At 42.4% G+C, this 24,135-nt stretch overlaps 1 protein-coding gene across 3 annotated transcripts in view; it reads right to left on the minus strand.

Moving 5' to 3' along the window:
- Positions 1 to 24,135, minus strand: part of ABTB3 (ankyrin repeat and BTB domain containing 3) — a 211,326-nt gene that overhangs the window by 44,247 nt on the left and 142,944 nt on the right. For all 3 annotated transcript variants that reach the window (XM_053406027.1, XM_053406025.1, XM_053406026.1), the window contains exons 3-4: positions 23,521 to 23,725; positions 7,374 to 7,526 (exon numbers count right to left, since the gene is read on the minus strand). In XM_053406027.1, coding sequence (XP_053262002.1) covers positions 7,374 to 7,526; positions 23,521 to 23,725 — 358 coding nt within the window. The remainder of the gene's footprint in view (positions 1 to 7,373; positions 7,527 to 23,520; positions 23,726 to 24,135) is intronic.

Below are 24,135 nucleotides of genomic sequence, written 5' to 3' on the forward strand. Positions count from 1 at the left end.
ACACTGTTCAAACTAAAAGGATCCCTCTTCCCAGCCACCATTAGTTGACTGAACACATGTTAGTCAGGGAAATCCCAGCAATGTGCATGAGGGCATCTACCCTGTGATTCATTGTGGTGCACTATAGAGGAGAGATCCTTAAACCCTAACGGATGTAGTGGGAATCTGTCCATGTTGTCAGAGTTCAGCTCCAGGTTTTGGAAAGGAGCAAGCTCCAGGAAAAGGTTGAAAAAGCATATAGCCACCCATCACAGCTTCTCATGTGAAAGAAATTACTTGGAAAAAGACAGTTTTTCTATCAACACGTGCTCCCATGCCAGCACCCTCTTAAATTGTTCAGGTTGCATGGATAACAGCAGAATCTCAATTCATTTCAACTTAGGAAAGTAATTTATAATTAAACAATAAAGACCTTTGCAGCAGCTTGAAGACTAAAAAATTTATTGGAGCAACATTTGTTAGTCTTTAAGAAGCTACAAGACTAAGACTTTAAGAAGCTAAGACTTTGTTGTTTTTGCTGCAGCAGGCTAACACAGCTACCTCTCCTGGGATTGTGATTAGCTATTTATGCCCTGTTGTTTTACAGTATATGTATTCTTCCTTCTTGTTTGTGATTTAAATTCCAGCGCAAAAGCAATCAAACAGATTTCCTTGGATCAAACAACAATGGCACTTGTATGCAAAAAGATAGGAGCACTTAATTCTCAACAATATCAACAGCTGAATATTTATCTTCTTTTATTAAGAAAAATCCAAAAGCAGTAGAAAGATACAGTACAGTGGTACCTCGGGTTAAGAACTTAATTCGTTCTGGAGGTCCGTTATTAACCTGAAACTTTTCTTTACCTGAGGTACCACTTTAGCTAATGGGGCCTCCCGCTGCCACCGTGCCGCCGGAGCACGATTTCTCTTCTCATCCTGAAGCAAAGTACTTAACCCGAGCTACTATTTCTGGGTTAGCGGAGTCTGTAACCTGAAGCGTCTGTAACCTGATGTACCACTGTATTTCATTCAGACTAGAGCACTATTCAGACATATGAACTCATGGGGTGGTCTTACGCAAACCACTTGCATCTTAGCCTCAAACTGCTTTGCCTGCTATCTTTGCAACCCAGAGGTAACAGGACAAACTTGAAAGCATCCCCTCTGCAGAAGCACAGCTGGCAATGGTCAAAGGGAGCAGTGGTGAGCCCACTACCAACAGGCCAGATTCTGCCCACCAAGCCATGGCAGGTGACACACCAGTCCCTAGAAAAACCTAGAAACCATCTGGAGAGCCCCAAGTTCTCCTATCCTTGCTAAATGGCAACTGAAGGTACTCAACATGAAGGTAAGCTGCCTCACAGTGTTTGCATTTCATTTACCCCAGTAGCCTCCTCTCCCGCCTTATGAAAAAGACGTAGAGAAGATTTTTGTTTTTACTAATGGAAGGGGCAGAGTGCTGGGCAACAGTGGAAGGCAAGGGTGGGCAGGGAGAAAGATCCTTGCCGAAAGATCAACACTTGGGTCCCACGTATGGAGACAGGAAAAGAGATTGCAATCAGGCAAAAGTTTTGTCTGGTGGGTAGAATTTCATTTTAAAGAGAGCCATATATTCATTTGTGAAATGCAAACTTATTTTTGAAGAGAATCAGGAGTAGGTTCTAAAAATAAGAGAGGGGAGAAACAGGCAGGGAGCAGGATTCCCAATAACAGCACTGGCTGAGTAGTTTAAATCATACATTTAGGCTGCAGTCCTGTATCTACACACCCAGGAATAAGCTGCACTGAAATCAACAGGACCTACTTCTGAGTAAGTATGTTTAACTAAAAATGCTAAGATTTTGCATCTATTTGCTTTATTTTCAGTAGGGCAGCTTAGCTCAACTGCTTTGCATGCAAGTTAAGTCCCAGGATCAATTCCAGGTATGTCTGCAAATGTTCCCTGTCTGAAATCCTGGGGAGCTGCTGCCAGACAGTTCAAGCCATACTTAGCTAGATGAACCAATGGTCTGACCTAGTGCAAGGTGGCTTCCTATATTCCTCCTCTCTGATCTTTAAATCCCAAACAGGAAATCAGTGATTTAAACCAACGCCTCCCTTCTTATTTGGGAGTAGGAGGCAATCAGCGGGAAATCTGAGATGTATGCCAAGTTCCAGGAGGCTCTTTGCATATGCAAAGCTTGCAGTTGGTCTATAGTCATGTTGTTCAGCCTCAAGGTACAGAGTACATCAGAAGAGCCAGAAGGATGCAACTTTAGTGAGCGAGTGAGTGAGAGATCCAATCTCTGCAGCAGCTTTAGAGCAGACCTGGAAGTGGCTGAAAATTTGAAAAGGAAGCGGAGGGTCTCTTTGACACAGGCCTGACTGCTCAACGATAGGAGGGGGGAAATTGGATCAAAGCTGAATGCTGGGCTAGCTGGGAGTTTTGTATTTTTCCTGCACCATTTCCCTTGATTCTTCCCCAAAGTTACTATTTATTTTTCTGGAGAAAATATGAACGTACTTGTACATTTTCCCCACTAGGACAGTTAGTTTTGGGGGAGCAAACTAGGTCAGAGAAATGGCATGAGGAGGGTGAACTAACTACCTCTTTTCCAGTGCTGATCCAATTCAGGAGCCCCATTCATGTCTCATCCAGTTTGGCCTTGAGTAAACATGACATGTAGGGACGCAGGTGGCACTGTGGGTTAAACCACAGAGCCTAGGACTTGCCAATCAGAAGGTCGGCAGTTTGAATCCCCGCGACGGGGTGAGCTCCCGTTGCTCAGTCCCTGTTCCTGCCCACCTAGCAGTTCGAAAGCACGTCAAAGTGCAAGTAGATAAATAGGAACCGCTCTGGCGGGAATGTAAACGGCGTTTCCATGCGCTGCTCTAGTTTGCCAGAAGCGGCTTAGTCCTGCTGGCCACATGACCCGGAAGCTGTACGCCGGTGCCCTTGGCCAGTAAAGCGAGATGAGCGCCGCAACCCCAGAGTCGGTCACGACTGGACCTAATGGTCAGAGGTCCCTTTACCTTAAACATGACATGTACATAATAAAGAGAATAAGAGAGGAAATCATACATTCTGTAATGTTTGAAGTTGTATCTCCCATAGCATTAAGAGTTGAAGTGAACTAGAGGGGAGAAGAGACAACACTTCAATAATTCCTCATTACTGGTGTTAGACGCCAGGTTAGCAAAAGAGGATGAGATTCCCATCAGGAAACCCGAATATGACCTTGTAAGTATTCAAATCCTCTTTATCCTCTGGAATCATCCATACCAAGGGACTGCTGTATGTTTGTCAAGGAGTTTGTTTGCAGCCGCATGCTGGGTTAGTGTTTCCATACCTAATTATTGCAGCAGTCATAGCTGGAATTAGAGGATTATTCAAAATTTGGGATGAGGACAAGGACACTCAAGGAGAGAGGCATATGAAAAGGGTAACTTATTTTGTATTATTAGCTGGCTCTGAAAAGACCTCCTGCTTTCCTACTCTTTCTAGCATCTTTTAGGCTGGAAGCAGAACTAGCAGGAGGTAAAGCAGCAAATTTCCCTACTGCCCCAAAGTCAAGGTGCCTAGTGCCCAGTAGTGTCCATGTTATTTTGAAAATACCACAAGCACCTTCCTCCTCTTTGGCAATACCAAAACAATAATGATACATTAAGGCTGCAATTGTGGGAGCAAGCCCCAACTGAACTTTCTTCTGAGGCCGTGGAGGCAGGAGCGGAATCACTGAAACACAGTGCCCAAAACCTCCACCTCCCTGAGATGCTCCAGGATCTGATACTGTGCTTAACAGTATCAAAAGCCATTTGAGTGATTGAGAAGAATGAGCAGAGTCACACTCCCACCCCATCTCTCTCACGACAAATGTCATCAACCAGGATGACCAAGGCAGTTTCAGTGCCATGACCAGGTCTGAAGCCAGACTGAAATGGATCCTAGTACAGATCCTAGAACTTAATTCGTTCTGGAGGTCCGTTCTTAACCTGAAACTGTTCTTAATCTGAGATACCACTTTAGCTAATGGGGCCTCCCGCTGCCACCGCACCACCACCAAGTGATTTCTGTTCTTAACCTGAAGCAAAGTTCTTAACCTAAGGTACTATTTCTGGGTTAGAGGAGTCTGTAACCTGAAGCGTCTGTAACCCAAGGTACCACTGTAATCAGTTTCCTCCAAGCATGCCTGAAGCCAGGCCACCAGTACCACATACTCACAACACCTTGCCCACAAAAGGAACATTCACCATTGGGCAATAGTTATTTAGCATTTCATGGTCCAAGGAGGTCTTCTTAAGGAGGGGAAACAGCTCTGACAAGTTCTTTCCCATCATTTATCATCTGATTTTTGTAGCTGGAGATGCCAAGGACAGAACCTTCTTTATACAAACATGTGTTCTGCAAATGGGTTATAATCCAGGACCCTCTTTGCATCTGGTGGGCCACTGTGAGAAAGAGGTTGCTGGGCTAGACAGACCTTTGAGGCAAAAAAACAACAAACCAGTTGGACTTGGAGCTTTAAAGTGCAGACCTGCACCTAGAAAGTTTCCATTGCATATACGGTACGTTTCTCTTGAGCAGACAGAGACAGGACTAACTTGCATCCTGCACTTCTAGAAAAAATTCTATGGGTTCTTGTTGTCCCTTATACCACAGCCTTATTGTCTTGCCCAAACCTACCTGTAAGGGAAAATTCTGTTAAATACTGTTTAATACTACATAAGATATGTGTATATGCCTACACACATGAATATATATTTACCCTAAGTGTGTAAATAAGTACACATGTGCACATGTATATATATATATATAGAGAGAGAGAGAGAGAGAGTCATTTTTCATAGTTGGTCTCTGTAATATTTTTTGCTTTGATGCTTCTAGCGATGGCCTGAAACACACTTGGTCTTATTACTTCTTAAATTGCTTTTGCCCCTATTCCTCAAGTATTTGCTCTCTGATAACAGAAATCTGGCCTCTTGGCTATGTTGTGGCAATATATATATATACACAAATTTATCATGTCTTTATGTGAAAATGATAATGCTGTGTCACTGGCTCCTAGCGCTAATAAATCTTTGTTCTTTTCTTCCGCTGCAAGCTACTACTGGAGCTACAATTTACTTTACACATTATTGGGGGTGCTACCACTTTTTTGCAAGTTCATCCTACTACCCAACTACACCAGTGGGTGTGATACAGCTGCTCTGGGAAGAGAAGGCAAGATCCAATTCACTCAAATTCACATTTGAAGCAAAAGTGGAGAAAATGCTGAGCGATCCTTAATATGGGGGGGGGGGCAAATATTTGTTTAGCCCTAAGCACTTATTCAGAAGCAGCAAGTCTCAATATCAATTGCTGGGGAACAACAGTGGGAGAGTGCTCTTGCATTCATACCCTGTTTTGTGGGTTTACAAGAGGCATCTGGTAGGCCAGTGTGATAAACAGGATGCTGGATTCAGGACTGGCCCAAGACACTGCAATGCCTGAGGTGAAGGACAACATGCCACCCCCATTTCACATAAAATAAGCTGACAGAACTGCAAGTCCATTCTTATTTTAACACTGGCATCCTCCTGAGGGCAGCAGTCTAGTTTAGGGGGCAGAGGCAGGCTGCTTCCCAACACCTTGCACCACGCCCTGCTTCCCTTCTGTTACCTGAGGCAGCCACCTCAGTCTATGCCTAATGATAGGGCTGGCCCTGAGGGTGGAGTAGATAAGCCTTCAGTTTGATCAAACAGAGGTACGTTATTATGCTCAGTGAAATACAGTGGTACCTCGGGTTACATACGCTTCAGGTTACATACGCTTCAGGTTACAGACTCTGCTAACCCAGAAATAGTGCTTCAGGTTAAGAACTTTGCTTCAGGATGAGAACAGAAATCGTGCTCCGGCGGCGTAGCGGCAGCGGGAGGCCCCATTAGCTAAAGTGGTGCTTCAGGTTAAGAACAGTTTCAGGTTAAGTACGGACCTCCGGAACAAATTAAGTACTTAACCCGAGGTACCACTGTACCAGGGTAGCAAAAACCTGTCCATAACATAATCACACTCCTGTGGAAGACAGGACTGCCTGGTGTGCTCTGGTTCATGTGGTCATGAAGAGTCGGACACGACTAAACAACAACAACAACACAAACACCAGGGCAAAGTTACAAAAATAAGAGGAAGGCATACAGAAACATGTCTATTCTCTTCCTTGCAGATTTAACATACAAAAAAGGGGCAACTCATTAATCTGGCTCGTTAATAAGGGGCTTCTGATAAATTAATCAGTGATGTCATTTCCCCATAAGCTACTACCATGCACAGTCTCTCATGGTTCTAAACAATCTGAGATGCATAGACTTATTTTTGCATTGCAGCAAGTAACATCAGACCCTGCCAACACAGCGGCTGCTGTCTCAAGGGATATACATATAATCCTTTCCACATATAAGAAGGGAGTCTTTTATAACTCACTGCGAAGCTGCTGAAAATTAATAATAATAATAATAATAATAATAATAATAATAATAATAATATGCACACATGGGTTTGAATCTACTGGTCTCTGAAGAATAGCCCAAGGACTGTCAGCTTCATTCTCCTCTAAAGCTACTAAGCAACTAGATGACGAATTTCTGCCTTTACAGGCTCATAATGCCGAAGCATAAGTCATTCCATATAAAAAGCGAATCTAAATAAAATCTCCCACAATGAAGGATACATCAAAACCCAACACTTTTGTACCTTCACATACATGAGCACAATGGCAACAAGCTCTTTAAAAATATAAAATGTATGCATAACTTACATATTGACAGCGGCATTTGGAAACCACTAGCTGCAATACCGCTGCATACTTTTTCTATTTTAAAAATATGCAATGCAACCTCTTAGCAACCTCTTTTCCAGAAACAGAAATTCAGCATGAAAAACAGAAATCTTACAGCAGGAGCTGGAAGTACTTCTCAGTGAAAAATATGCTATTTAAACCATGGCTGCTGCAAAGAAGGGGAGATGCCTTTTAGATAACACCTCTGAATTTTGCAAAGGAACACAGCAAGACCGAGCTAATTAGGTGAGCACTTCACTCTCTCATTACGGAAACAGCATCTGATGGCAAAGAAGGGGAAATACAAACAGAATTCAAAAGAAAAGGCTTAGGGGGCTTGATCTAGCTATTTAAACATGCAGGCACATAAGCCTTGCAGATTCCAAAACTGGCTCAACGTCCATGTGAAGGAGATACAGGGTTTTTTAAAAAAGCTAAATGGTAAGGGGGCGGGGGAGATTAGAAAGCGACTTGCAAATCAGCAGATAGAGTATGTAACGGAACCCTTGCTCGGCTTGTTAAACCACAGCAATCTCTTTAACGAATCACATTGAGGTTGGGGGTTTTTTGGGTTGTTGTTTTTTTGCACAGACTTACTTTAACTGCCGAGGTTCACAGTCAACTCCTGGTAGCAACAGCCTGGCCGCTTGCCGTACATCATCACTGTCCAGGGAGAAACTGCGACGGTGCCCTGCATGAGCCAAAGCTACTCTGATCCATTCCATCAGAGGTGGCAGCACAATGAACGGCCTAGGAAGAACAAGACAAAGAAGCTATTTTTCCTCCCATTGCAGTATATTGTGTGCTGCGTAGAATATTTCTTACCTGCCCTTCAACATTGTTACAATAATATAATCAAACAGCTATTAAAAAAAGAAGTTAAACAGTTTACAATTATAAAAACAAGTGAAACAGTAAAAAGCTTTCTAAACCAAACAGAACAGTATAGATTCAACAAAAGAAGTAGTTTCACAGAACAAAACATCTTAAAAGCCAGGGTAATGATATCCATATCTACACTAGAGGCAATGAAAATTATTGCAGAGAATTTGTAAGGAACTGTAATTGGAACTGTTGAATTGGCTTCGCTAAGACAGCAAGTCCCCAAACTTTGCTCACAGGTCAGTGCTCTTTTCTAGAACGTATACATTGCGGGGAGAGATTTGCACGCTTCTGTATCAACCTGAGTCTTATTAAAACCTTCAGACCCACAATCACAATGAAAACGGCCACCAAATTTCTTTCAAATCACTATAAAGTACCTTTTTGCCAAAGCTCTATCTGCCCAACCCCAGATCAAAACAGAGTGAGAGGGAAGACCATTCACTCCCCCTTCTTGAATAAAAGGCAACAGAAGCTTTAAAAATGACATTATGAATTTTTAATTTCCAAACTAGTGTAATGCCAAACCTGGTCCAGAATATGATTGAACTTAAGTCTGCCCAATATTAAAAATACATTTAAATTACCAAGAAGGATGACCCTGTTACAGTTTTCATGAAAAATCAGTATCTTTCTTTTCAGGCTGCTATCAAGAGAATGTTTTTCAGGATGACAACCACTGATTTTGAGCAGGAAGATCCAGGAATGCAATGGGGTCTCTTACTGTAATTCTAACATTGTAGCACGCCCAGTGCCTTGCAGGAAGGTGAGCACTTCCAACTCTCATCATGAAAAGAGCATCTGATGCCTGTGTAAAAATCTACTGGGGAAATGAACATACAGGATAAATAATGCAGTTTGGGAAACCCAGTAGAAACCTTGCTGTGTGCACACAAAACTATGCATACACCTGAATGGTCTCTCCCGTTATAGGTAGCAATGCAACTGAAGTTTGGAATTGGGGTCTTTGGCGGATTAACTTCATCAGTTTGAAATATCTGGGCTAACTATGAGCTGAGCCCAAACTTCTTACTCTATTTTTCTGCCACTGCAGCTCTTGAAACTTATTTATTTTGTTTTTATTTATTTTATTTATTTCTTACATTTATATCTCATAAAAAGAGACATATTTGATCCCACTTTAGAACAATTCCACTCCACACTGCAATCCTTTGTTGTCATCTTTATTTTCAAGCAGTTGCAGTGTGAAACCCTCATAGATACAAGGAGAAAATAGGGTAGATTTCCCTCCCTCTTATTTTCAAGAGTTATATATGATCACTGCAGCCATTCAAAATAATAAAAAAGCTTTCAAGAAACTCCCATTCATCCCACCATGGTTTGTTCAAAACCATTCTCAGTCAATTCTGCTCATAATCACCAGCCTCTGTCACCCTGAAGGACTCAATTTTTATTCAGATTCTCTGGTAGGCCCATCTTAGTTTGAATTCTTAGTTTCTCAGCTCATCACAGCTCTTGGTCTATTCAATCCCCCCCCCCCTTTTGTATGAAAGATGTTCTGAACCTGGCTGGGTGCCCTATCCCACAAGCCTCCCCTCATAATAATTACCCTTACATACTTTAAACTGACTAGACCAGGTTTTGTTTTCTGAGCCAGCAAAGGAAGAGCGGAGCACTTATTTTCTCATCCTGCTCCAGCCAGGTGTAGATTTATCATTTCCCTACAAAAAACATCACCAGGAGCTGGGGAGGGTCACAGGTTGCCTCAGGCAATCTTCTTTGTAGTCTAGGCTAAAGGGTGCTCCTTTTTGCCCCACATATACAAACAGAAGACAAAGATGCAGAGTTTTGGGGAAAGGTGTGCTCAGGTTTATGACACAATGTGTACAAAAATGATGAGCTCACTAGGCTTCTTACAGGTATTGCTTGGTATAACATTTCCCAAAGGAAAATGTGTGTAAGGACAAAGGGGGATTACCCCACATAGAAAGCAACTGCAGTTTTGGATGAGGTCCTGAAGAAATATGACCTGAACTGGGAAGATGAGGATGGCAAAACAGCGGATTACACCAATTGCTAGCAAGAAGTGTCACTATGATGGTCTTGGTGAGCCTTCACTTTGGTTCTTTGTCTCTCATCATTGTTTTCTAAGGCAGAAGCAGCAGAAAGCTACATTGCTGAAAGGACCATTTTTGCCACCAAGTGGCTGAGCTCCTGTGATGCTATGGGATGTTCATAAACATTCAATATGCTGCCCATCTTCAAAGTTTGAAAAATAGCCACCCCCACCCCCACACAAACCAAGGGTTGCCATCCTTTTTGGACTACCAAACACATTTTGAATTGTGAAAGAGTGCTGGAGGTGCCAGTCACAAAATGGCAGCCATGAAGAGGGTGAGGCATAAAACAAAATCAGAAGGACACCCCCCCCCGGAGTGGCTGGGGAAACCCAGTCAGATGGTTGGAGTACAAATATCATCATCATCTTCATGTTTACCATAAGAAGTCAGCTAGGTCCTGTTGGTCTTGATTATGGTGATCTCACAAATACACACAAACACTGCTGCTGCTGCTGCTGCTGCTGCTGCTGCTGCTGTCTAATAACAGCAGGGAGAATTCCTCAAAACCAGAAAAAACATGCAAGGTAACCCCACCACCCTCACATAAATCACTTAGAAATTATCTGCACATATTTAAACAGGACAGGAAAATCGGCTTCCAGGTGGAAAGGTCAAAGTTAGAAACAGAATTGTTAGAACCCAATACTAAGAATCTGTCAAGAATGTACAACTTGCTGTTGAAATGGAATACACAGGATGAAACGGTTAAATCAGCTATGATTAAATGGGCACAGGACATTGGACATGATATTATGTTTGCTGACTGGGAACAGTTATGGACCACCGGAATGAAGTTTACGGCATGTAATGCCCTAAGAGAGAATATTATGAAAATGATTTATAGGTGGTACATGACCCCAGTCAAGCTTGCAAAAATCTACCATTTGCCCAATAATAAATGTTGGAAATGTAATGAAACTGAAGGTACTTTCTATCACCTTTGGTGGACGTGCCCAAGGATTAAGGCCTTCTGGGAAATGATTTATAATGAAATTAAGAAGGTGCTTAAGTGTACCTTTCATAAGAAACCAGAGGCTTTTCTCCTGGGCATGGTAGGCCAATTGGTGTCAAAAAAAGATAGGACGTTTTTAATGTATGCTACAACAGCAGCAAGAGTTCTACTAGCAAAGTATTGGAAGACACAAGAACTACCCACACTGGAAGAGTGGCAGACGAAGGTGATCGACTATATGGGACTGGCAGAGATGACGGGCAGAATCCGTGACCAAGGGAAAGAGACGGTGGAAGAAGACTGGAAGAAATTCAAATTTTATCTTAAAAATTCTTGTAAAATCAGTGAGTGTTAAAATGTCATGGGTAAAGCATAGCAGATTTGCAGAGATAAATGATTGGACAAGAGGAAAGAAAAGGGTTAAAGAAAGGAATGTATAAGTAATTTAGATCAGGGGTTGCTGAAAAAAGTTTAAAATAGGGATGCAGAAAAGGGAGGCATGGGGAAGTTGTTGAAATTGGGTATATGAAAAAATTTATGAAATTATACATGTTTTATGTTTGTTTGTTTGTGTTTGTTCTTTGTAGTGTCTCATAATATATGTTGAAAAGCCAATAAAAATTTTATATATATAAAAAAAGAAATTATCTGCACAGATTGCCCCGTAACTTTCTTTCTAGGAGGGCTACAGACTTACTGAAAAAGAAAAAAGCTCAAGATTCTGGAGCACCTGCTCAGGGCATGATGGGAAGCATTCACAGGCACCTTAAACTATGCATGGCTTTAAAAAAAATCTACAAGATTATTTATCACCTGCTGAATATCTGTCACTACTCCATACTCACTATATATAGCTTTAGAGGCCTATAGGCAGCCCAAAAACCTGGCTACCAATCCAAAGTGGACTGATAGGGAAGTACTCTTCTGTCTTCCATGATTGCTCCATGAGCAACTTAATCTACATTGACAGTGGTGGTGGTCAGTGCTGGGAAGAGTGCCTTTAGGAATACAGTTTCTGAGTGTGTTTTTTAAAAAAAACCTGATGGAGATATGATTTGGGGAGAGAAGTCCCTTGGCCCACCACAGAGCCTCTGATTAGTATGTATGCTTCCAGCCAAAAAGACGGGCAGGACATGTTTGGTATGATATTTAAACCATGCAATCAAAGAAATGCATAAATGATAGATGAACAAGCAGCTAGAACAAGGCTTTGCCTTGGGGACAGAAGAGAGAAGTAAAGGGAGAAAGTGTAGACTCTCTAGGCACAAAAAGGAAGATATATAGATTTCAAGATATTGACATTTTATTCCAACTGAAGCAACAATGGTAAGTAAATAAAGCTTTCAGTGCAATCCTATGCATGTCTGCTGGGACTTATTCACAGGTAAGAACACAGGATATCTCAGTGCAACGTCCAGTGTTGACAATGGAATTATTTCCCCAGGGGAAAGACCAAAGTCTATGCAAGTATCACAGGAGTCTTTTGGAAAGCATATCTGCTCCATGACATCACTGATAACGAGCAGCGCAACTGATTTCTCCATGCCTGTACCATATTGTGGTATTGTGGCCATCTCAAATTCTGGGGTAAGACTTCCTTGGGGGCACAAGACACCTGAAGGGAATACATGAAGGTCCAGAGCAGGATCCAGTCCTTAGGGAGATGGAGCATTCCTCCCTGTCAGGATCCACTTTTATTTGGATTTCAAACTGGAGGAGGCATCCTCTGCTGAGGTAGAGCAGGATACTGAGGAGTCAGTGTCTACAGAGACAAGGCCAGAAGCTGGTCCCTCAGATGACAACACACACATCCTGAAGCTCCAATAGCATGGATTTCAATGCCCTGTGTCTAGGAAGAGGGTTAAACCTCTCTGTGAGGGGAATGAGGTGTTCAAACAACTCCCAACATCCTGAAGAAACTACAGCTCCCAGTATTCTTTGGGAGAAGCCATGACTGTTTAAAGTGATACGATACTGTTTAAAATGTAAAGTGCAGTTGTGGCCATGGTTAGGATAGATATGCTGGCCATTTCTTTTTCTAGATTAAAAAGCCTCAAATATGGCAACCATTCATTTTGGGCAAAATGAAAATTTAATAGGCACAATGTGAAAAAATACAATTGTTTCATCCACTGCAACCTCCTTTCAGACTTTGCCTCAAGACTTCTGCTGGACTTGCTGCTGAGATGAAACTGTCAAACAGCTTCTCCAGGCTTTGGCTTCAGAAGATCAGTGTTAGCTCTCAGGAAAATCCTCTCTCTGCAGGCTTTGCATTTCCCTTCTTATGTGCTGGAGCACACAGCATTGAGCCTTTTTATTTCTTCTTTTTTTAAAAGGGTCAGCAACAAAGCTATGCTCTGCCCATGCAACATGACTGATGCTCAACCATTAAGAAATTGTTGTTGTTTAGTCATGTCCGACTCTTCGTGACCCCATGGACCAGAGAACACCAGGCACTATTGTCTTCCACTGTTCCCGCAGTTTGGTCAAACTCATGCTGGTAGCTTCGAGAACACTGTCCAACTATTTCATAGAATCATAGAATCATAGAGTTGGAAGAGACCACAAGGGCCATCGAGTCCAACCCCCTGCCAAGCAGGAAACACCATCAGAGCACTCCTGACATATGGTTGTCAAGCCTCTGCTTAAAGACCTCCAAAGAAGGAGACTCCACCACACTCCTTGGCAGCAAATTCCACTGTCGAACAGCTCTTACTGTCAGGAAGTTCTTCCTAATGTTTAGGTGGAATCTTCTTTCTTGTAGTTTGGATCCATTGCTCCGTGTCCGCTTCTCTGGAGCAGCAGAAAACAACCTTTCTCCCTCCTCTATGTGACATCCTTTTATATATTTGAACATGGCTATCATGTCACCCCTTAGCCTCCTCTTCTCCAGGCTAAACATGCCCAGCTCCCTTAGCCGTTCCTCATAAGGCATCGTTTCCAGGCATTTGACCATTTTGGTTGCCCTCCTCGGGACACGTTCCAGTTTGTCAGTGTCCTTCTTGAACTGTGGTGCCCAGAACTGGACACAGTACTCCAGGTGAGGTCTGACCAGAGCAGAATACAGTGGCACTATTACTTCCCTTGATCTCGTCCTCTGTCATCCCCTTCTCCTTGTGCCCTCCATCTTTCCCAATATCAGGGTCTTTTAAGAAATAAAATTATGTAATTTTGCTCTGCTGTCTCTGAATCAGGACTACCTTGAAGATGTGAAATTTGAACTGACCAAATTTCTCCTCCATTCCTGCTGTCTATCCTGACTGATAGCAGCTCTCTAGGGTCTAGGGCATAGTTCTCTCACATCAGCTGTTACCTAAGCTCGTTTTAACTGGAGATACCAGGACCTGGACTTGGGATGTTCTGCAAGCAGAGGATTTGCTCTGGCACTATGCTATGCTCCCTCTGCCCTTACAACAACAAAAAACCACTAAAACCACAGGAAGCAGCACAGCACAGCAGAGAAGAATAAGCAGAATCAATAAAATCAACTAATTTAAATGAGATAAGTTGATATACTGTTAGACCCAGGCAAATGGAAAAATATTCCCCTGGGGCCAGGAAGATACCAGCTTTGGCACTAGGCAAGCCTTCCTAAGGGAAGGCATTCCACAAGCAACCCAACTGGAGCTTGATAAACCTCCTGGTTTTACTGCCAATCTCGTATAACAAAAGCAGTGGGGTTGTCAAACAGTAGTGGGTGGCATGGTGGGATAATGGCACTTACCTGACCTCCTTCCAACTGAGTTGCTGCTGCATATCGGGGTGGATAAGGAAGGGCGAGGTGGTGGTGAGGTGCAAACACTCTGGCCGGTGCACAGAATGGCTTTCATTGGCGCATTTGCACCATGCTGTCCCCATTGCCACCTCCCTCCTCTGTCCCAGAAAGCCACTTCCGACCTCGGGAAGTGGTGGTGTTGCGGGCTTCACACCCCCAGCCCCAAGCGATCAGGGGAATCCTCTGCCCCGTCATCCCCCTGGCCAGCCAATCGGCTGGCTCAAGGGGTGTGGCTTGCTGCATTTAAGGCAAGCACAGCAGAGGAGCGTCCTCTTTGCAGCAGATCAGCTGGGGAATACAATTGAGACTCAGTCAGAGGGAGGTCAGGGAAGTAGCACAGCCCCACCAAGCTGTTGGCTTACTGGTTGTCAAACTATGAATCCATGGCTGGTGGGTTGTGGTCTGACACATAGGTTGTATGAGTCACAGATTGTGCAGGACTGAATTATATGTGAAATGTCTTGATTGGGTACATATGTGTGTGGAATCAACATGGAGCACCAACAGGGATTTCTTTAAATGTTTGTGAAATCTTGTGAAGAAAATAAGGAAGGCAAAATTAAAGCGGTGCGGTAATTTGAAAGGCAGTAGGATAAAAATAAACTAGAGATCGCTTTCTGTGGGATAACACTGTAATCCGACACTGCATTAGCAGCATGCATTAATTGGTTTCTCTTCACTACACAACTGAACTTACAACCAGAAAAGTTTAGTTGCTCTAAATGATTGCATTAAAAAAAAATATTTTTAAAGCACTTTACGTATTAATTAGGAGCTCTGTATAAAATAACCATATATAATCTCTTAAAAAGCTAAACAATATAAACATTAAAAATGTAAGTACTGTAAACAAAATGCTAAGCTTCTAAAATATCTGTGAGTGTATTTCTGGTTTTTAGGATGTATCCAAAATAGGAAAGGAGAGATGTTCATCCATTGCAAATCTGAAAGGCAGTCTGCCCCTGGCTGTGAACACCAAAGCATCAGTGAATGCAGGACTAATAGCGATCATGCAAGTGGCAAAGCGATATCTCAATGATGGTGGCACCTAAGAGGTCCCTCCATTTTCCTTTTCTCTCCCAGGCTCCAAAATCCAGCCCTAATGGTACATAGTCACCACTAAAAAGCCACTGCAAATGGAAGGAGGGCAATGGCCAGAGAGAGGAACACATCAAGATTTTCTCTTCTAGGTGACCATATAAAAATTCAGAAATTTGATGCTAATGGTTGCTAAAAGTCCCTACCACAAATTTTAGATGTGTTGAAAATGACATATTTCAAAAGCTGCAAGTTTTACCTGACTTTAATGTCTTCTGAATTAAATACTTCATGCTCATGCTGTATTTTGTTTGTTTAGATTTCTTACCCATTCTTCACCATAAGGTCCCAGTGTGGGTTACAGTAATATACTATACAGCTATAAAACAGATAAAACCATTAACAATTACAAAACAAGTAAAACCATGCAAAATGGAGCAGTATGCATGAAAGGGGCAGAGCCACTGCGGTCATGTGTCATTTGAGTCTTATTCTCAGCTGCCTTGAGAACTCATGGGTGCATGTGTTCACAAAAGCACAATATAATTAAAGTAAATAAAACGCAAACTTGTACCTCTTTTCCCAGATACACAATTTTGTAAAAAGAAACCCAAACCAAAACCTGCTCAATAGAGCACAAAAGGTGGCAAGTCCTAGGATCTGGAGTTTCTCTACACCTTGTAGCTCAAATTTCAGAGCAAAAAAACAACCCAATTGGGCTTATCCCACATAGCCATTCAGTGTGATATACAGTGTGTTCCACTCTCTGTTTCCTGACATCGTTAAGAGACTTGAAACCTCTTTCTTATTTTATGCCTTCTCAAGCAAATAATGAACCTGTAACGTTAAAGGTGGGGGGAGTTGAAAAATAGAGTACTAAAGAAGGATGAAAAATGTGACCCCAATGTCTAATATGCTGCGGGGGTGGGGTATTGCATCTGGGGCTATACCTGTAATTTGGTTAGCAAGATTGAGCCTGTAAGAATTAATCAGGTGTGTGTGTTTTTTCTTTATACTTATAAACTGCAAGATTTATAACATTCATGCACTTTCCTTATTCAACAAGCAAGGCATTAAAGCTACCCAAAAGGAAGAGCTGAAAGGCTGTAGGAAATGTTTGCCAACTGGAAAAAATAAAAAATTCTCAGAAAAAAAGATTTACAGTCTCACACAGCATTTTTTTTTTACCTGACTGATAGGGGAAAGGAAAAAAAAGGTGGCCAAATGCCCTATTTTACAGGTGACACTCCTCTGTTTGAAGGCCTGTCTGCAGCAGGCCTGGTTTAAAGATAATGAACCCTAAGGAGGGGAAGCAGGGGCCTTTAAGTGGTCCATGAAAAGCTAGCACTTAGCCTGAAAACTGAGCAGGTACACAATGCACCAGATCACAAGCCTTTCCCACCATGGTAAGATGCATTGTTTTCCTATTTAAATTGCAGGAATTATTTCTAGATTTGCACATAAACATATTAGCATATGATAAATTTCCAACAAATTGCTCCTGAGGGATTCCGGCCTCAGTAGAAAAAGAAAAAGAAAAGATTCTCAACCTCTGGTATATGTGGTACCTGAAAGTGGCAGATAGATGGTGAAAAGGCAGGAAGTGAAGTCGAGGATAACAGACTGGGAGAGGAGAGGAAAGCTCCCAGATGAGAGCGGGGGGGGGGTGTCCTGTCCATTTTCAGTGGGGGTCGGAAATAAGAGCTACCTATGGATAGACAGGGTCTGTATAGTTAAAGCTATGGTTTTCCCAGTAGTGATGTATGGAAGTGAGAGCTGGACCATAAAGAAGGCTGATCGCCGAAGAATTGATGCTTTTGAATTATGGTGCTGGAGGAGACTCTTGAGAGTCCCTTGGACTGCAAGAAGATCAAATCTATCCATTCTTAAGGAAACCAGCCCTGAGTGCTCACTGGAAAGACAGATCATGAAGCTGAGGCTCCAATATTTTGGCCACCTCATGAGAAGAGAAGACTCCCTGGAAAAGACCCTGATGTTGGGAAAGATGGAGGGCACAAGGAGAAGGGGATGACAGAGGACGAGATGGTTGGATACTGTTCTCGAAGCTACCAGCATGAGTTTGACCAAACTGCGGGAGGCAGTGGAAGACAGGAATGCCTGGCATGCTCTGGTCCATGGGGTCACGAAGAGTCAGACACGACTAAACAACAACAACATGGATAGACAGAAGATTTTGTTGCTGTGCACTGTTTTTGTAACTTAGACACCCCACTGCTCATCTCCTATTTTATGCCGTTGCTATTATGAGAACATGTATCTTATTATGTTTCCTTATTATTATAGTAGTATTTACAGAACTGCTTTGATTTTTATGTTGTACAGATATTGCCACCTACTGAAAATTGTGTTCTGTGTTGTAAGCCACCCTGTGGTCTTTGCACAAAAGGGGTCATATCAATTTAATAAAGAAATAATTGTTTTGTTTTATAAGCATTTGTGCTTATGGAAATTTCCTATGTACAACAATAGTTATAACTACTGCAGACATGTGCTATGACACCTAGTCAGGAAAACACTCCTGATAGGAGCCAGCAATATTAGTGATATATTCCCAGAGTTTTAAAACAAAAAATAGGCCATACACAAAGCCCTCTGGTGGTTTATCGTTAATTTAATGTGTCTTCATTTCCACCGCCCCAACTCCATTTTACTTCTTAACAGGTCCCACTATACATTGGCTGGAAAACACATATGCAAAATGAGGCTACACCTGCTATAACATTCAACAATATGAGACAAACACACACAACTCAGACTGGAAATTAAAAGGCAGGGTAGAGAATGGGGATGGTTGACAGACTCTTTCAAATCATTTAAGGCTTCAAGGGAAAAAGAAAAGTGGGGGGGCAGCAGAAATGGTATAATGAAATTTTCACCCTAAGGCCATAGTATGAACCCAAAAAACAGCCCAAACATGAGAGAGGAATTCCAGTATGCTGCCAAATAAAATTAATGTGGATTCCAAGACAGTTAAAACTACACTTTCAGTCAGAATAATAGGAAAAGAAATACTGTACAGCAAGTTTGAGGGAAATGATAAGGGTTGTGCCAATATAGTTGGCAGGTGAGGTGCTATCAAGGAAAGGGAGCCCACACAAATTAGCAAGCAGAGACAATGCGCCAACCAGCTCTTGCAAGGAACCCCCAGCAATCAAAGTAGCACCTCTACTGAGTTAGCACACTTAAGAAGGAGGAAGCATGCCACTGAATTTGATTTAGTTGGGACTATAAAAAGTGGCTTCAGGTATAAAGCAACACTAGGCATTTAAAGATAAATGTAGGTAGGCCCAGAGAAGGAGGGCTGACTTATACATCTTGTTTAACATCCAGAAAACCCATAGGACATAATGCTCAGAAATAAACTATGTCAGTAGGGAACACCACAATGTGGAAGCAGTAGAGAACAGGAGTGATGCCGCACTCACTTTCCTCACCCCAGGAGTGATACCGTTTGCTCAAAAGGGCGGAGCAGCAAGACTGAGAAGACACTACCCTCACCCCCTGAAATGTGACTGTAAATTTTTTGGGGGGGGGGGTATATCATATTGACAAGCACACGCAGAATGGAGAGGAGCAAAACCAATAGCAGACTTAAAAGGCTGAGAGGGTGTAGATTATTTGGAGGCAAACACTCCCAGATCCTTATCAACTTGTATGGATATTGAAAAATACAATGCTATAGCACCTCACCAGTGACATTCTCTCTGGTATGGCCAAAGCGTAAAAATGGGTATGGCTTTATTTTTAAGGACACATTTGGGAAGCCACAAAACCTTTTGGCATTACTTAAAGGAGGGAACCTGTTGAAGTGCTCAGCAAAATAGTTAATCTTCCTCTCCTTCCTCTTCTCCTTCCTCCTAAGGCTGACACATCTTGGAGGGCATTGAGGGGGCACAAAAGTCAGGGGAAAATATGTTTGTTTATTTTTTTGTTTTAAATGGATAAAATTGGGGTGATAAATTGTTGACGTCACAGCAGAGGCCCTGTCAAAACTTTTTTTTAAAAAAATGACAAATTTGGAAGGAGAACTTGGGGAGCACAAACAATATGAGGGGTGCATGTGACAGATGGATTAGCCGTCCCTGCAATAGATTTTTGCTATTCATGTTCCACCATTTAAATAATCTGCACAACTGTGCTCTTATTTTTAAGATTCTGTCTGAGGCTGGAGGGTTGGCACAAGACATTTTGGTACCTAAGGTGAACCACAAAATGGCGCCCCCTCCCTGTCAGGGAAGAAGTGGTGAATGAAGATCTGTATCAGGAACAAGCAGGGAATAAAGATCTACTGTACATTGAGGTCTGTTGCTCCTGTCGATTCTGACGGCTGAGGCTGTCATCTCACTTTGCCTCATGGGTGGGCCGGCCCTGGGAAGAAGTGTGTCTGTTTATAAAGCAGTGTGTGTTTATAAAGCAGGGAAGCCACTTACAGTGACAACATCCAAGGACATCTCACTTTGAATTACAGAGGGTCAAATTTAGAAAGCCAGGATAAAACAGCCAGGGAATGAGAAACAATCTAACTCTTTCCATTATAAACAAAACAAAATGCAAATATGAGAGCAAAGTTAATAAGAATAGAGAAAAACACCTGGAAGTTAGATAAGATAAAGCAAAATGCTTAGAAACAAATGTGACTAAGAATAATTTCATTTTTCTTTCAAGCATCAGAGAGAGGGAGAGGAGATTCACAAGGGGAAATGCTTCCAATAAATCACACACTAAAAAGGATGACTTACAATAGGGAATACCACCAGTATCCCTTTGGTGGAAATTAAAATACAAAAGAAAACTTTTGAAAGCCACATTAACCAATTGCTTTTGTGAGGCAGCATGAAAACTGGAACAGAAAAAGCAGATTACATAACTCAGTCCATGGAAAGATCTGGGCCTCTATAATATCCTTTGCGCTTGAGATTTCTGTTGCTAAACACCACAGCACATCTGATTAGGCAGCAGAAGGTATCTTTGTTCCTTCCAAAGCCAACCACAAGGTCCTGGCAACAATACAGAAAGCTTACTCTGGCCTTTACCACATTACCACAGCTCCTAAAGTGGTTTTCCAGGGAAAGAAAATTTGTCAAATAGGGCTTAAAAAGGAACAGACCTTTGTCTGATTTCAATACAGTCCAACTGCTTCAAGAATACTAACAATTTAATAAGTGCAGTAGCGTAACTAAATTAGGGGATGGGGCAGTTGTTGACAAATGTCAAAACTAGCCTGCATTTTATTACCTTTTATTATTTTTATTCCTTATTATTATTTTCATGCTATTTGAAATGTGCATCAGTGCAAAGGAATGAGAATAGACAAACTAAGATTCATTATTGAAAGCAGGGATGGGAAAATATAATATATACAACTAAACATGACCTTGTGTGAATCACCATTAATCCTTCTTGTCTGCTTGTCACATTGTTCTATGCACCTGGCTATATATACCCTAAGTTCTGTTCCCTTATTTGTAAAGGTGCCAGTTTGCAACCAAGAAATGCTTCATAAATCTTGAAGAAGGCAAGGAGGTGGGCGGGGGGAATCCAGCTGGGGCATCGTCTGCCCCACTCCCGCCCTATCTGCCATGTTAAAAAGCTGTATTTTTTCTGCTTGCTACTACAGATGAGGGAGGAAGGCCTGTGAAGGGACCAAACAAAGGATGACATGTGAAGGAGAGCAGCTCTGAGTGGCAACCTGGCAACTCTACTTCTTTCATCTAATTTTGTTTGTCCAATGTAGATTTTAAGTCATTTTAGCAGTGGCTGTGCCACTTCCACATTCTGTATGGCAGAATGTAGCTTGGGATCTCTAGGTGATTTTCAGGAGATCCCCAAGGATTTCTTAACTCCCAATTGTTTAGTATTATCAACAACTACCACCCCACCCAGATTAGGCTGTTGAAATGGAAACTTGGTGGGAGGGTGGGGACACAAGGAAAGAATGTACAAAAAAACAATGAGCTCAGTTTTGGTACTGAAAACTATTGGTAATTCCTGTCCTAATATATACTCAGATGCACCCTGATCTTTATTTCTAAATTTGCCTTCCCTTTCTAAGCCACTCTTTTGCACTTGGCTGCAACTGGTTGACTTTGGGGATCCTGAGAAAAACAAAATAGATCCTGCCCATCCCTATTATTGTACAGCATATAAATTAATAACTACTGAATAAACAGTAGATCATATGAGCAGTATACTTAAATATATCAAAACTCCTTTTCTTTTCTTCTTTTATCAATTTGAGAGCACTTGAACAGAGAACTCAGGTGAAACATGTCAAACTGACCTAACCCATAACCCAGGATTGCACAATTGTGACTCACCAAATCAAATGCAGCCCTTCAGCCATGTATGAAAGCCTGCAGCAAAAACAGAAGCTTAACTGAACCACTAGGAAGTAGAACAGGAAGCTGCCTGTCAGACCACTGGCCCATCTAGTTCAGAATATTCAACAATGATTGGCAGTGGCTCTCCAGGGTTTCAGGCAGGGGCCTCTCCCAGTTTACCTGGGACTGAAAATGGGCCCATCTAGTTCAGTATATTCAACAATGATTGGCAGTAGCTCTCCAGGGTTTCAGGCAGGGGTCTCTCCCAGCTTACCTGGGACTGAAACTGGGTCCCTTTTTAAGCAAAGCAGATGCTTCACCACTGAACTATAACCCTTCTCCCAAAGCAGTACCCAACATAGTTGAGCAGCTATTGAGGGTCCAGTAGTGTTTCAGGTCGTCCCTCCTGCTTAATTGTGTTACTTGCCTGAGAGCAGCAAGGAAGTGGGAAACATTCTGACATTCCTACAATGCCTTAAAGTTATGCTATGTAGGGCAGGGATGATGAATCTGCGGACCTTCAGATGTTATTGGACTCACATGAACACCAACCATGGCCAATAAGTGGGAATTATGGGAACTGTAGTTCCGCAACATCTGTGATGTAGAGGTATTGTGGGGAAAATCGAGATGGCAGGTTGCTGCTGCAGATTTCTGCTGCTGTCACCCACTGTACTAAAAGCAAGCCCATTCTAGGGCAAGTCTGCAAAGAAGTGGGGGAGCTGAACTGGAGTAGTGCTGCCCTCTAGATGACATGTAGCTGAGAGGCCCCTCATATATGGAACCAGCCTTGTTGGTGTACTCAGTTTGGCTTCATGGGTGACAGCTTATGCAGCTCTCCCATAACAAAATATACTGACTTCTTGAGATACACTCACAGCCACAGATCCCACAAGATGCTTTACTGCAAACAGCTGTTGTTGATCCAAAATCTATTCATGGGCTACTGGAAGGCAACAGAAGCATTATTGACTTTTGGTCAACCCAGGTTATACCAGAGTCCTCTGGCATGCGGATCTTTAACATCTCCCAAAAGATTTCCCCTTATTTCAAACAAATTTCTCAAGTTAGGACATTTTATTTCACACATACACACTTTGTACGCATGCAACTCTTATCCTGGCTCTTCTTTGGCCTTCTAAGTCTAGCTAAAACCAGAAAACTAGGGCTTAAATGATGAATATGTTTCAAAGTCACCTCTGAATGTCAACAGGCATTACTAGCAATGTAATAGACTCCACAACTTGTTCTTCACATACTGCGTATATTCTACTCAGTCCCTGAGTCCCAAATTACAGTTGCTGAAGCCCATTAAATTTGTAAAAAAACACATTTAAAACCAAACCTGTTAAGCTACAAACAGAACCTCTAATTTTCCTTTCCAAAATCACAGGCACAGCCAAGAGACAAAAAGAGAACAAAGTTTGAGGGGTGGGGGGTGAAAGAGATCTCTCCAAAATAGACATCTGGCACCAATCTGCAGTATGTAGCCACTGGGTGTCATTTTTGATATATTCTGGGTCAGCCACAGAGCACTTAATGGCAGGCGAAATTTATTCCAGGAAGAATAAGCAATCATAACCAAAATAGACTGAATGGAGAAATCTACAGTGCCTAGCCTGCGTTCGGTAACTAATAAGAAAACTGTGGATCTGTTGGTAAAGGAGATCATTACCTTTCCGTCTGTAGCGTTACTTTGGAGGGTTCCACGTTCGGGTTCTCCCATTCCATCTGTGGGCAGTGCATAAAATAACAGAGCGTGTACAAGGCCTCCGGTTCCCAGTAGAGCGACCCCTGCTTGTGGTGCATGGGGGTGCTGTTGCTATGTTGCTTCGCACTGAGCGGCTGCAGGTGATGCATTGCTCGAGACACCAGATCGCCTGGAAAGGGAGAAGTCAGGATCATTGCTATGGCTGGGTGTAATTATATCTCAGCCTCAGGCCTTCTTTTGTTTAAGCACCATTCTGAAATATAGAGGCTGTGGTTGCATCAAGAGTGGCAATTCATGTTAGGTTGTAAGATTTATTCAGAAGAGCAAACATTACTGATGTACCGTTGGCACCAGGCTTTAGCAGATCCGCTGCATGGTGCTACCACTGAGCCCCTGCCCAACACCACCTGCTTGGTGGTGGTGCCTCCGCCATCCTGCCACCATCACAGCCCCTGTGTGGCATGCTACAGGCTTAGCAGGATCAACCTCTAGACCACGGGCAGGTGCCCAACCATGCTGACCCCTAATACCAGGCTTGTTCACACACTCCCAAGGCAAAACAATACATTTCCAAGAAAG

The sequence above is a fragment of the Podarcis raffonei genome, chromosome 10 (genome assembly GCF_027172205.1).
Source record: "Podarcis raffonei isolate rPodRaf1 chromosome 10, rPodRaf1.pri, whole genome shotgun sequence".
NCBI classification, from domain to species: domain Eukaryota; kingdom Metazoa; phylum Chordata; class Lepidosauria; order Squamata; family Lacertidae; genus Podarcis; species Podarcis raffonei.